Source organism: Somniosus microcephalus, chromosome 7 (genome assembly GCF_052327205.1).
Source record: "Somniosus microcephalus isolate GS21.2 chromosome 7, FLI_Smic_1.0, whole genome shotgun sequence".
NCBI classification, from domain to species: domain Eukaryota; kingdom Metazoa; phylum Chordata; class Chondrichthyes; order Squaliformes; family Somniosidae; genus Somniosus; species Somniosus microcephalus.
The window spans coordinates 176,874,771-176,890,235 of NC_140993.1; the positions used below are offsets into that span (position 1 = coordinate 176,874,771).

Below are 15,465 nucleotides of genomic sequence, written 5' to 3' on the forward strand. Positions count from 1 at the left end.
TTGACTGATGGGTTTGAATGTATTACCCCATTCATTTGACTGCTATTCGCTCAGTTTAAATGTCTTACTGAATTTCAGTCAACAGCACTCAAATGGTTTATAAACAAACCTATTGTCCTGTGGTCAGTCCAACCGCAATTGATTGACAGCTTTAAGTACATAAGCCTTTGTGTCAACATTGTAGAGAGTTCTGTAAACAAACAACCCCTTTGTCCTGCGGTGAAAATTCCTAAACTGCAGTTGATTGACAGTTTCAAGTACTTAATGCATTCACACAGGCTGGCGTTTTTTTCCAAATCCTTTGTAAATATACAAGCAGGCTGTCTTTTGTCTTCTGCCACGAGGTCTGACAGCCATTTTGATACCCTGGGTTTTTAAGGTATTTTCCACCCAGGTTTTCTTTAATCAAAAATAGTCTTTGGGGCTGTAGAAATTTTTCGAAATTCTTGCGGAACTTTACACCACTACCCTATCAGGCGGTGTATTCCAAATCCTAACCACTCGTTGCATAAAAATGTTTTACCTCATGTCGCCTCTGGTTCTTTTGCCAATCACCTTAAATCTGTGCCCCCTCATTATTGACTCTTCAGCCATTGGAAACAGTTTCTCTTTATTTACTCTTATCTAAACCCTTCATGATTTTAAACTTCTCTCTCAAATCTCCTCTTAACCTTCTCTGCTCCAAGGAGAACAATCCCAGCTTCTCTAGTCTATCCACGTAACTGTAATCCCTCATCCCTGGAACCAGTCGAGTAAATCTCTCCGTACCCTCTCCAAAGCCTTCACGTCCTTCTTAAAGAGTGGCGCCCAGAATTGGATACAATACTCCAGCTGGGGCCGAACTAGTGCTTTCTATAGGTTTAGCGTAACCTCCTGGCTTTTCTACTCTATGCCTCTATTTATAAAGCCCAGGATCCCATATGCTTTATTAACTGCTTTGTTAACCTGTCCTGCCACCTTCAAAGATTTGTGCACAAACACCCCCAGGTGTCTCTGTTCTTGCACACCCTTTAAAATTGTACCACTTTAGTATGTATGGCCTCTCCTCATTCTTCCTACCAAAATGTATCGCCTCACACTTCGCTGCGTTATTATTGGCCTTGGAGGGAGTGCATTGTAGGTGTACCAGGACTTCAAGGGTTAAATTACAAGGAGAGATTACACAAATTAGGGTTGTATTCCCTGGAATTTAGAAGGTTAAGGGGTGATTTAATCGAAGTTTTCAAGATATTAAGGGGAACAGATAGGGTAGATAGAGAGAAACTATTTCTGCTGGTTGGAGATTCTAGGACTATTGTCTAAAAATTAGAGCCAGACCTTTCAGGAGTGAAATTAGGAAACACTTCTACACACAAAGGGTGGTTGAAGTTTGGAACTCTCTCCGCAAACAACAGTTGATACTAGATCAATCGCTAATTTTAAATCAGAGATTGATAGATTTTTGTTAACCAAAGGTATTAAGGGATATGGGCCAAAGGCGGGTATGTGGAGTTTGGTCGCAGATCTTGGTGAAACAGGCTCGAGGGGCTAAATGATCTACTCCTATTCCTACGTTCCTATCTGCATTGGATTGCATCTGCCATGTGTCCACCCATTCCACCAGTCTGTCTATGTCTTCTTGAAGTCTATTACTATCTTTGTCACTGTTTACTAAACTTCCCAATGTTGTCATCTGTAAATTTTGAAATTGTGCCCCATACCCTCAAGACCAAGTCGTTAATGTATATCAAAAACAACTGTCGTCCTAGTACTGAACCTTGGGGAATGCCACTATATATACCTCCCTCCAGTCCGAAAAACAGGCTGTTTTCTATCTCTTAGCCAATTTTGTATCCAAAAATTGCTGCTACTGCCCCTTTTATCCCATGGGCTTCAATTTTACTAACAAGCCTAATATGCAGTACTTTATCAAACGCCTTTTGAAAGTCCATATACAGAACATCAACTGCACTGCGCTCATCCACCCTCTGTTACTTCATCAAAAAACTCAATCAAGTTAGTCAAACATGATTTGCCCTTAACAAATCTGTGCTGGCTCTCCTTTATTAGTCCATGCTTGTCCAAGTGGCTGTTAATTTTCTCCCGGATTATGGTTTCTAAAAGCTTCCCCACCACCGACGTTAAACTGACTGCCCTGTAATTGCCAGGTTTATCCTTCTCCCCTTTTTTTAAACGAGGGTGTAACATTTGTAAACCTCCAGTCCATTCGCACCACCCCTGTATCTAAGGATGATTGGAAGATTGTGGCCCCCACCTCCGCAATTTCTACCCTTACTTCCCTCAGCAACCTAGGATGCATCCCATCTGGACCGGGTGACTTATCCATTTTAATTACCACCAGCCTTTCTAGTACGTCCTCTTTATCTATTTTTATCTCCTCCAGTATCCCAGCAACCTCCTCGTTTACCATAGTTTTGGCAAAGTCCTCTTGCTTGGTAAACACCACTGCAAAGTACTCATTTAGTACCTGAGCCATGCCTTCTGCCTCCACCAATAGTTCTCCATTTTGTTCCCTGATTGGTCATACCGCTCCTCTGTCAACCCTTTTACTATTGATATACTGCCTATAGAAGACCTTTGGATTCCCTTTTGTGTTAGATGTCAATCTATTCTCTTAGTTTCTCCTTGCCCCCTTATTTCCTTTTTCACTTCTCCTCTGTACTTTTTATATTCAGCCTGATTCTCCCTTGTGTTATCAAGCTGACATCTGTCATACGCCCCCTTTTCATAGAAACATAGAAGATAGGAGCAGAAGTAGGCCATTCGCCCCCTCGAGGCCCCATTCAATGAGATCATGGCTGATCATCCAAATTCAGTACCCTGTTCCTGCCTTCTCCCCATATCCCTTGATCCCTTTAGCCTTAAGAAATATATCTAACTCCTTCTTGAATATATTTTCTGCTTCATCCTACTTTTGAACTCCTTCGACATCCAGGGAGCTCTGGGTTTGGTTGCCCTCCCTGTCCCCCTTGTGGGAATGTACCTAGACTGTATCTGAACATTCTGCTCTTTAAAGACCGCCCATTGCTCCATTACATTTTTGCCTGCCAGTCTTTGACTCCAATTTACCCGGGCCAGGTCCCTCCTCAGTTTGCTGAAATTAGCCCTCCTCCAGTTAATTATTTTTACTCCAGATTGCTCCTTGTCCTTCTCCATAACTAATCTAAACCTTATGAAACTATGATCACTATTCCTGAGATGCTCTTCAACTGTGACATTCTCCACTTGACCCACTTCATTCCCCGGGACTAGACCCAGCAATGCCTCCTTTCTCGTTGGGCAGGGAACATACTGATCAAGAAAATGCTCCTGAACACACTTCAGAAATTCCACCCCTTTTCGCCCTTAATGCAATTACTGCCCCATTATCACTACTCTATAGTTCTTGCACCTCTCGCCAATTTCTTTGCAAATCTGCTCCTCTATCTCCTTCCCACTATTTGGTGGCCCATAAGACCTGTTCATTACTAACATCGCATTAGCACAATTTTAACTTAAAAGTCTGCTATAAATGCAATTAAGCTTTTTTTTAGTAATTTTGAAAGTCAAATTAAGATGCCTTATGAACTGGAAAAGAATTCAATGTTTGAACTAATCCAATTATTTAGCTGGAACTTAGCTTTATGCTGCAATAGTTCTGTTTTTTTCTACAGTTCAGTCTTTCCATTTGAAATATAACTCAATCCTTTGCAGTTTTTAACAAATTTGATCAAGTGTCAAAGTCAAGCAACACTGTTGTTTTACAAAGAGGTCTGAAACAATTAATATCTTTGTTTTAATTGGTTACTAATTCATTTAGAACTCAACTTGCATGAAAGGTTAAGTCACACATCTCCCCTTTATTGCTGCCCTCCAATCTTCCTCCCTCATTACCAGCCCTGCTGGAAGGTTGCAACTAAAACTTGAGATGTCTTTCACCCCTCCTTCCCCACCTTTCTTGCGGAGATATGTATTGGAAGGAAGAATGAGGAGAGGTGATATAACAATTTAAAGGGGGTGTCGGAACAGAGATGTGGGGATTCACATACACAAATCTTTGACGGTGGCAGAATAAGTTTAAAAAGCATATGGGATCCTTGGCTTTATAAATAGAGGCATAGAGTACAAAAGCAAGGAAGTTATGCTGAACCTTTTTTAAAAAAAAAAACACTGATTAGGCCTCAGCTGTAGTGTTGTGTCCAATTCTGTGCACCACACTTGAGGAAAGATGTCAAGGCCTTGGAGAGGGTCCATGGGTGATTTACTTGAATGGTACCAGGGATGAGGGACTTCAGTTATGTGGAGACTAGAGAAGCTGAGATTGTTCTCCTTGGAGCAGCAAAGGTTAAGGGGAGATTTAAGATAATTGGCAAAAGAATCAGAGGGGAGATGAAGAGAAATTTTTTTACACAGCGAGTTGTGATGATCTGGAATGCACTACCTGAAAGGATGGTGAAAGCAGATTTCTTAGTAATTTTGAAAAGGGAGTTACATATACTTGCAAAGGAAAAAAATGCAGGGCTATAAGGAAAGAGCAATGGAAAGTGGGACTAATTGGCTAGCTCTTTTTCAAAGAGCTGGCACAGGCATGACGGCTTGAATATCGTCTTTCTGTGCTATTCTTTGATGCTCTCTATGATTTATTTTAAAAGTTTACTTTTCTAGTAGCCCTTGTTAAGGCAGAGTGCTTATAGTTGGGCATGGACCTTAATTTTTTCCCTCAAAATTCCTACTTGTATGTACCTTTCCCTCTCACATTTTACAATTACTTGATATCATTTTTCCCACACCTTCCCTTCAGAGGCACTCTTAGAACATAACAAAAGAAATAGGAGCAGGAATAGGCCAGTCAGCCCTTCAAGCCTGCTTTGCCATTCAATAAGATTATGGTTGATCTTCTAGTCAACCCCACCTTCCCGCACTATCCCCATATCCCTTGGTTCCCTTAGCATCCAAAAATCTATCGCTCTCTGTCTTGAATATACTCAATGACTGAGCATCCACAACACTCTGGGGCAGAGAATTCCAAAGATTCACAAACCTTTGAGTGAAGAAATTTCTCCTCATCTCAGCCCTAAATGGCCGACCCCTTATTCTGAGACTGTGACCCCCAGTTCTAGACTCCCCAGCCAGGGGAAACATCCTCCCAGCATCTACCCTGTCAAGCCCCTTAAGAATGTTATACATTTCAATGAGATCACCTCTCATTTTTCTAAATTCTAGGGAGGATAGGCCTAGTCTACTCAATCTCTCATCATAGGACAATCCCCCATCCCAGAAATCAGCCTAGTGAGCCTTTGTTGCACTCCCTCTAAGGCAAGTATATCCTTCCTTGGGTAAGGAGACCAAAACTCTGCACAGTACTCCAGGTGTCGTCTCACCAAAACCCTGTACAATTACAGTAAGACCTCTTTACTCTTGTACTCCAATCCCCTTGCAATAAAGGCCAACATGCCATTTGCCTTTCTAATTGCATGTTAACTTTCATTTCAGCCTTTAAAAAAATATTCTGCTTTTCTATTTTTCCTACCAAAGTGGATAACTTCACATTTCTCCACATTATATTCCATCTGCCATGTTTTTGCACACTAACTTAACATGTCTATATCCCTTTGCAGCCTCTTTGTGTCTTCCTCACAACTTACTTTCCCATCTAGCTTTGTATTGTCAGCAAACTTGGATGTGTAACACTCAGTCCCTTCATCTAAGTCATTAGTATAAATTGTAAATAGCTGAGACCCAAGCACTGATCCTTGCGGTACCCCACTAGTTACTGCCTGCTAACCCGAATATGACCCATTTAATCCTACTCTTTGTTTTCAGTTCATTAACCAATCCTCTATCCATGCTAATATATTACTCCCAATCCCCTGAGCTCTAATTTTGTGTAATAACCTCTTGTGTGGCACCTTATCAAATGGCCTCTGAAAATCCAAATATACTATATCCACCCTGCTAGTTACAACCTCAAAGAACTCTTAAATTTGTGAAACACAATTTTCCTTTCATAAATCCGTAATGACTCTGTGCAATCATATTGTGATTTTCTAAGTGCCCTGTTACCATATCCCTAATAATAGATTCTAGCATTTTCCCTATTGCTGATGTCAGACTAACTGGTCTAAAGTTCCCTGTTGTCCCTCTCCCTCTGTTCTTGAATAGCGGGGACCATTCTAGAATCTAGGAAATTGTGGTAAATCAAAACCAATGTATCCACTATCTCTGTAGCCACCAGGGGAGGATGGTCTGGTGTTGTTACACACTGTGTGCTTGGATTTGATAGTTTTCTAATCTGAAAAGAAACCATGGTCTACCATTTTTAAGCAGCCTTGGTATATGGTGCTGTGATAGTAGAATCCCTTCTGTTTTATTTAACATTACAGAATTTCTCTTTTTTTAAAGTGAAGCAGTAGGAGGGAGGTGAGAGGGGTGCTTGTGTTAATACTTTGAAATGAAGTTGTGTATGTGTGTGCTTATATATTCATTCCCATTGTTGGAATCTACAAAGGACTCAAAAAGGTATTTATATGGTTGATACTTGAGAGCGTTTAATAGAAATCGGATAATGATCTGTGCAGTTGCTGCAAGAGTTGGAAGAGCAGAATACAGTTGACCTTTCCAAAGAAGTCTTTTTCCAAATGATTGGATTAATTAATGTTGTACATAAACTATACCTTAGGCAGAAATTGCCTGTTAGTGTACTGTTAATTCATGTTGTATGTATTATCCAGTACTGTTTATTTGTAACCTGTTGTCTGGCTATTCAATAAAAAGACCAGTCCTAGTGCGAGCAAGCACTGAGTGCGAGTCATCAAAGAGTGCTGTGAGTTTGGGTAAGTGTGCGAGTTCTTTAATTGTTATTTCTCTTTAAATCATTCTTGATAAGATTACTTAAGCAGTTTAAGTAAAGGGGAAAAGTTAAATATTTGGGATTCTGTTGGTTTAAGAAGAGTAAAACAAGGTTACACTGCAGTAGGAGTAAATTGGCACAGCAGGCAGTGGAAACCAGTTTTCTAACCAATCAGCAGGGGTGACTCATTTGGCTGTAAACAAACAAACAGTATAAAAAGACCAATCCTAGTGCGAGTCATCAAAGAGTGCTGTGAGTTTGGGTAAGTGGGGTGTTAGGTGCTCTTTTCAAACTTTAACTCTGTGGGTTGTAGTTAATAAGGCCTTTCTGGTGCAGAGTGACTGTTGGTAAACCATTTAACTGGTGTAACTAGAGGGATTGATTTAATTTAAATCCAATTAATTAAAGGGGATACTAGCATCTAAAATCGGGCAGAGGGTGTCCATAACTAACAATAAAAAATTTAATTAATTACATAGAATGGAGCAGGTGATGTGTTACTGTTGCGAGATGTGGGAGCCGGTGAACCCCATTGAGGCTCACGGTGATTACGTCTGTGACAAGTGTCTGCTGCTACAGGAACTCCAGCTCCGTGTTGATGAGCTGGAGTCTGAGCTTCAGACACTGCGACACATCAGGGAGGGGGAGAAGTACCTGGACTCTGTGTATCAGGAGGTGGTCACACCTATGAAGTTAATTCATTCAGATGTAGCCCATAGTCAGGGACAGGACGGTGTGACTGCGAGTGAGGCAGGTACGGGGATCCAGAAGGTAGAGCTGGAGGAGCCGCAGCCCTTGCTCTTGTCCAACAGGTTCGAGGTTCTTACTCCCTGTGGGGACAGGAGCAGGGACTGCAGGGAGGATGAGCAACCTGGCCACAGCACCGTGGAATGGGGGGCCATTCAAGAGGGGGGAGTAAATAGAAATGTTGTAGTGGTAGGGGATAGTATTATTAGGGGGATAGATAGAGTTCTCTGCAGCCGAGAGTGAGAGTCCCGAAGGCTGTGTTGCCTACCCCGGTGCCAGGGTTAAGGACATCTCCTCTGGGCTGGAAAGAAACTTGCAGTGGGAGGGGGTGGATCCAGTTGTCGTGGTCCATGTTGGTATAAACGACGTAGATAAGACTAGGAAGCTGGTTCTGTTAAAGGAATATGAGCAGCTAGGGGTCAAATTAAAAAAACAGAACCTCAAGGGTAATAATCTCTGGATTATTACCTGAGCCACGAGCGAATTTGGCTAGGACAAATAAAATTAGAGAGTTAAATGCGTGGCTCAAAGACTGGTGTGGGAGAAATGGGTTTTGCTTCCTGGGACACTGGCACCAGTACTGGGGCAGGAGGGAGCTGTTCCATTGGGACGGGCTTCACTTGGCCAGTGCTGGGACTAGAGTCCTGGCGGATCATATAACTAGGGCTGTAGAGAGGGCTTTAAACTAACTAGTGGGGGGGAGGTTCCTAGATAGCAAATAATAAAAATGACAACAGAGAAGGTCATAGACTTAGGTAGCAGTGGGGAAATTAAAAACCAGGGCGTGTCAGGAAGGGGCAGAAGGTATGGAGTAAAAGGTAAAGTAATAAAAAAGGCAAAAGCAGGAACTAAGTGTCACAAAAGATATTTGAAAGTTCTCTATCTGAATGCACGTAGCATTCGTAACAAAATAGACGAGTTAATGGCACAAATAACTACATATGGGTATGATCTTGTGGCCATTACAGGAACATGGCTGCAGGGTGACAATGCCTGGGAATTAAACATACCAGGTTATTTAACGATCAGGAAGGAAGGGGAGGTGGGGTGGCTATGTTAATAAAGGAAGGAATCACTGTAATACAGAGAAATGATATTTGGTCAAAAGATCAGGATAATGAAACAGTTTGGGTGGAGGTAAGGAATAATAAGGGGAAAAAAACACTAGTGGGCGTAGTCTATAGGCCTCCGAACAGTTGCAACTCTGTTGGACGGAGTATCAATCAGGAAATAGTTGAGGCTTGTAATAAGGGAACATCTATAATTATGGGGGATTTTAACTATCATATTAATTGGACAAATCAAATTGGGCAGGGCTGCCTTGAGGATGAGTTCATTGAGTGTATTAGGGATGGGTTTCTTGAGCAGTATGTAACTGAACCGACCAGGGGGCAAGCAACCTTAGATCTGGTCCTGTGTAACAAGACAGGATTAATTAAAAATGTCCTAGTAAAGGATCCCCTTGGAATGAGTGACCATAACATGGTTGAATTCCATATTCAATTAGAGGGTGAGAAGGTTGGATCTCAAACAAGCATGCTAAGCTTGAATAAAGGAGACTATGAAGGTATGAGAGCGGAATTGAGTAGAGTGGATTGGGAAAATAGATTAAAGGGTAAGACGATACACGATCAGTGGTGTACATTTAAGGAGTCATTTTACAACTTCCAAAAAATATATATTCCACTGAGAAGAAAAGGGTGTAAAAGAAAAGACAGCCATTCGTGGCTAAGTAAAGAAATTAAGGATAGTATTCGACGAAAAACAAGGGCATATAAGGTAGCCAAATCTAGTGGGAGGATAGAGGATTGGGAAAACTTTAAAAGACAGCAAAGAATAACAAAAAGATTGATTAAGAAAGGGAAGATAGATTATGAAAGTAAATTAGCAAAAAATATAAAAACAGATAGTAAGAGTTTTTATAGTTATATAAAAAGAAAAAGGGTGGCTAAAGTAAATGTTGGTCCCTTAGAGGATGAGACTGGGAAATTAATGGTGGGAAATATGGAGATGGCAAAAACACTGAATGAATATTTTGTATCAGTCTTTACAGTAGAGGACACTAAGAATATCCCAACACTGGACAAACAGGGGGCTATAGGGGGGGAGGAGCTAAACACGATCAAAATCACTAAGGAAGTGGTACTCGGTAAAATAATGGGACTCGAGGCGGATAAATCACCTGGACCTGATGGCTTACATCCTAGGGTCTTGAGGGAAGTGGCGGTAGGGATTGTGGATGCATTGGTAATAATTTTCCAAAACTCCCTGGACTCAGCAAAGGTCCCAGCAGACTGGAAAACTGCTAATGTAACACCTTTATTTAAAAAGGGCAGTAGACAGAAGGCTGGAAATTATAGACCGGTTAGCCTAACATCTGTGGTAGGTAAAATTTTGGAGTCCATTATTAAGGAGACAGTAACAGGACATTTGGATAATCATAATTTAATCGGACAAAGTCAGCATGGTTTTATGAAGGGGAAGTCATGTTTGACAAATTTGCTGGAGTTCTTTGAGGAAGTAACATATAGGGTGGATAAAGGGGAACCAGTGGACGTAGTGTATTTAGACTTCCAAAAGGCATTTGACAAGGTGCCACACAAAAGATTATTGCTTAAGATAAATAAATCACAGGATTGGGGGTAATATTCTGGCATGGATAGAGGATTGTCTATCTAACAGAAGGCAGAGAGTTGGGATAAATGGTTCATTCTCAGACTGGCAATCAGTAACTAGTGGTGTTCCGCAGGGGTCAGTGCTGGGTCCCCAACTCTTTACAATCTATATTAACGATTTGGAGGAGGGGACCGAGTGTAACATATCAAAGTTTGCAGATGATACTAAGATGGGAGGGAAAGTAGTGAGTGAGGAGGACATAAAAAACCTGCAAGGGGACAGAGACAGGCTAAGTAAGTGGGCAGAGATTTGGCAGATGGAATATAATACTGGAAAGTGTGAGGTTATGCACTTTGGCAGGAAAAATCGTAGCGCAAGTTATTATCTTAATGGCAAGAAACTGGAAAGTACTGGAAGTACAAAGGGATCTGGGGGTCCTGGTGCACGAAACTCAAAAGGTTAGTATGCAGGTGCAGCAAGTGATTAAGAAGGCCAATGGAATGTTGGCTTTCATTGCTAGGGGGATAGAATATAAAAATAGGGAGGTATTGCTTCAGTTGTACAAGGTATTGGTGAGACCGCACCTGGAATACTGCATACAGTTTTGGTGTCCATACTTAAGAAAGGACATACTTGCTCTCGAGTCAGTACAAAGAAGGCTCACTCGGTTAATCCCGGGGATGACGGGATGGACATATGAGGAGAGGTTGAGTAGATTGGGACTCTACGCATTGGAGTTCAGAAGAATGAGAGGCGATCTTATTGAAACATAAAAGATTGTGATGGGGTTGGATCGGGTGGATGCGGGGAGGATGTTCCCGATGATGGGTGAAACTAGAACTAGGGGGCATAGTTTTAGAAAAAGGGGCTGCTCTTTCAAAACTGAGATGAGGAGGAACTACTTCACTCAGAGGGTGGTAGGTCCATGGAATATGCTGCCCCAAAAAGCTGTAGAAGCTACATCATTACATAAATTTAAAACAGAAATAGACAGTTTCCTAGAAGTAAAGGGAATTAAGGGTTACGGGGAGCGGGCAGGAATTTGGACATGAGTCTAGGTTCGGATCGGTCATGGCCCTGTGGGTAGCGGAGCAGGCCCAGGGGCTGTGTAGCCTGATCCTGCTCCTATTTCATGTGTCTAATTCTGTTAGATTCAGGAGATGGTTCTGTGATAGTAGATTGGCGGTTAGGATCAGATCAGCCATGATTTTATTGAATGGTGGAGCAGGCTCGAGGGGCCGATTGGCCTACTCCTCCTATTTCTTATGTTCTTATGTAATGTATCTTTGCCTTAAGGCCGTACGATCAAATTTCTTTCCCACCCCATTGCCTTACTTTAAAATAAAAATTGAAGTAATTGTGCTGAATAAGAGTAGCAGGGAGCAGACAAACATAATTTTAGTCCCTCTTGAGTATTCTAAACTATTCATGAGTGTAATTCTTAATGAACAATATTTAAATTCATTACCAGAGTTGCATATCCGTTTATATTCTTACAGTATTTGGATTATGTATATCGGAAATTGCAGAGTCACACAACCTTGATAACCTAAAACATCATTTCTGTCTAGCTTCGTTCTAATTTTGAGGTGTCTATTGATGCATGGCCTTGAGTCCCTGCCCACACCACAGTTGTATTCCACCACAATCTGTAACCTCATGGCCCAGCATATCCCTCACTCTACCATTAACATCAAGCCAGGCGACCAACCCTGGTTCGACGAGGAGTGTAGAGTGCATGCCAGGAGCAGCACCAGATGTACCTAAAAATGCGGTGCCAACCTGGTGACATCACAACACAGGACTACATGCATGCTACACAGCAGATGCAACATGCTATAGATAGAGCTAAGCAATCCCACAACCAACGGATCAGATCAAAACTCTGCAGTCCTGCCACATCCAGTCGTGAATGGTGGTGAACAATTAAACAACGAATGGGGGGAGGAGGAGGCAAAAGACGAGGCTGAAGCCAGAAGTGCCGAGTGGATGATCCATCTCGGCCTCCTCCTGAGGACCCCACTATCACAGATGCCAATTGTCAGCCAATTCGATTCACTCCACATGATATCAAGAAACCACAGAGCCCACTGGATACAGCCAAGGCTATGGGCCCCGACAACATCCCAGCTGTCGTGCTGAAGACTTGAGTTCCTGACCTAGCTGCGCCTCTAACCAAGCTGTTCCAGTACAGGGAAAACACTGGCATCTACCCGACAAAGAAGAAATTGGCCCAAGTATGTCCAGTCCACAAAACCAGCACAAATCCAATCTGATCAACTAGCGCCCCATCAGCCTATTCTCATTTATCAACAAAGTGATTGAAGGTGTCGTCAACAGTGTTATTAAGCAGCACTTACTCACCAATAACCTGCTCACTGATGCCCAGTTTGGGTTCCGCCAAGACCACTCTGCTCCAGACCTCATTACAGCCTTGTTCCAAAAATGGACATAAGAGCTGAATTCCAGAGATGAGGTGACAGTGACTGCCCTTGACATCAAGGCAGCATTTGACAGTGTGGCACCAAGGAGCCCTATTAAAATGAAAGTCAATGGGAATCCGGGGGAAAACTCTTCACTGGCTGGAGTCATACCTAGCACAAAGGAAGATGATTGTGTTTGTTGGAGGCCAATCATCTCAGCCCCAGGACATCGCTGCAGGAGTTCCTCAGGGCAGTATCCTGGGCGCAACCATCTTCAGCTGCTTCATCAATGACCTTCCCTCCAACATAAGGTCAGAAGTGGGGCTGTTCGCTGATGATTGAACAGTGTACAGTCTCATTCGCAATTCCTCAGACAATGAAGCAGTCTGTGCCTGCTTCCAGAAAGACATGGACATCATCCAAGTTTGGGCTGATAAGTGGCAGGTAACATTCGTGCCACACAAGTCCCAGGCAATGACTATCTCCAACAAGAAGGAGCCTAACCACCTCCCTTGACATTCAGTGGCATCGCCATTGTTGAATCCCACATCATCAACATTCTGGTGGTCACCATTGACCAGAAACTTAACTGGACCAGCCACATAAATACTGTGGTTATAAGAGCAGGTCAGAGGTTCAGTATTCTGTGATGAGTGACTCCGCTCCTGACTCCCCAAAGCCTTTCCACCACCTACAAGGCACAAGTAAGGAGTGTGATGGAATACTCTCCACTTGCCTGGATGAGTGCAGCTCCAACAACACTCAAGAAGCTCGACACCATCCAGGACAAAGCAGCCTGCTTGATTGGCTCCCCTTCCACCACCCTAAACAGTCACTCCCTCCACCCTGCACAACATGGCTGCAGTGTGTACCATCTACAAGATGCACTGCAGCAACTTGCCAAAGCTTCTTTGGCAGCACATACCAAACTTGCAACCTCTACCACCTGGAAGGACAAGGTCAGCAGGTGCATGGAAACACCAGCACCTCCAGTTCCCCTCCAACTCGCACCATCCTGACTTGGAAATATATCACGGTTTCTTCATCGTCGCTGGCTCAAAGCCCTGGAACTCCCTACTTAACAGCACTGTGGGAGTACCTTCACTTCACGGACTGCAGCGGTTCAAAAAGGTGGCTCACCACCACCTTCTCGAGAGCAATTAGATATGGGCAATAAATTCTGGACTTGCCAGCGACGTACACATCCCATGAATGAATACATTTTTTCAAAAAATCACTGACACAGGTATGCTCTTCGGTCACAATATTACAGCTGAGGTTAATGGTGTGCCTGTCCTTGGGTGCAATGCAGTGGACCCGAGGATTCCATCTCCCTCCGCGGCCACTGTCTGTATTTGAACCAAACTGTCCCCAACCTGGGTGTCCTATTTGACTCCAGGCTGAGCTTATGATGCCACATCCTCTCTATCATAAAGACTGCCTATTTCCACCTCCATAACATCGCCTGTCTCTGCCCATCTGCTGCTGACACCCTCATCTGTGCCTTTGTCACCTCCAGGCTCTCTAATTCCTATTTAATACACTTTGAAATATTAGGAAATATCTAACCGAGTAACACAAGACCAGTCCATTTAGTCTGCCCTTCCAAACCTGCCAACCAGTTCCTTGCTGTGATTCTAGATTTACTAGTCCTGAATCTTAATTGCTAAGAGGAATTCATCCAGTCCGTGAAAAAAAATTATTCTGCTGCACCATCCTTCCTGGTAATCTCATCCACCTGGTACTTGTAAATCTGGACAATATTTGTTTTTCTTTTGACACTACACCCTGAATCTTGTGCCAGCAGAAGAATTTTCTTGGCTTTAATCTCCATCCCCCTCCAGACTGCCAATAACTCTCCCCTCGTCCTCCTATTTGAACAGTAGTCCCAGGGTAGATTATCTTTCTTTGTAGCCTTGCCCTCTTAAATTCAGGAATCTGCCACTTAGCCTGGTACCACTATGCTGGTTCAGCCAGGGGTGCACATTTTTCTGTACCATTCCAAAAGAAAAGTTAGTTTTAACTTTTCAATTACTCATTCTTGAGCACAAACCTGAGGAGAGGAGATGGTGAGAAAGTGTTGTGGTTCTGCATTTTCAGCATACAGTGTACATAATGAAAGATGTGCAACTGCTGTGGCAAGTGTTGCCTGTAAATTAACAATGCAGCTCGAAATTTTATAATAATTAATTAAAGGTGGTTTAATGTTTTTTAGTGATGTTCAATTTTTGTTTAGGTGGATATTTTGAGAGGTATGAAGCGGTTTGTGTAAACATTGGAGACTGTCGTGAGGGGTGAGCGGGCTGTTTGTTTAAATAGGCTATTAAAATTTACAAATGTTAAGTTTATTTTTTTGACAAATGTATCCTTGGCAGTAGTGGAGTAAGACATGTATTCACAAGTGAACTGTTTCTCATTTCCCAGAGCTGTGTCAGCACTACAACAGTGTAAAAACAAAGTGGATGCCATCCTAGAGGGAAAACCTCTAAATCTGCTATTCCAGGGAATAGGACAATTTCACGGCCAGGTTCTGTTTGCAAAACTGTCGGAAGATATGAGCGATGAAGTAGTATCTACCCTGAGAGCAGTGGCTGGTCAGTACAAGATTCACTGACTGATTTAATTGTTATTGTCTTGAACCCTATTTAATAAAACTATTTGCCTAATAACAAATTGTATAACTTAAAGTGAGAGGCTGTAAACTTAAGTACTGCACATTTCTGTAAATCTTTCATGAAAGTAGGGATGTGATCGAAGATGAGGTTAAAACTTCCCAATACTTGTATAGCTTGTACAAGCAGAATTAGCTTCTGTAAACCACTAAAGAGGTTGTATATATCCTTTACTTTT

General features: G+C 42.5%; 1 protein-coding gene across 1 annotated transcript in view; it reads left to right on the forward strand.

The window, feature by feature from the left end:
• LOC147115026 (A-kinase anchor protein 7-like) overlaps positions 1-15,465 on the forward strand; it is a 92,920-nt gene that overhangs the window by 25,722 nt on the left and 51,733 nt on the right. Inside the window, exon 5 of the mRNA XM_085993269.1 lies at positions 15,040-15,209. Coding sequence (XP_085849395.1) covers positions 15,040-15,209 — 170 coding nt within the window. The remainder of the gene's footprint in view (positions 1-15,039; positions 15,210-15,465) is intronic.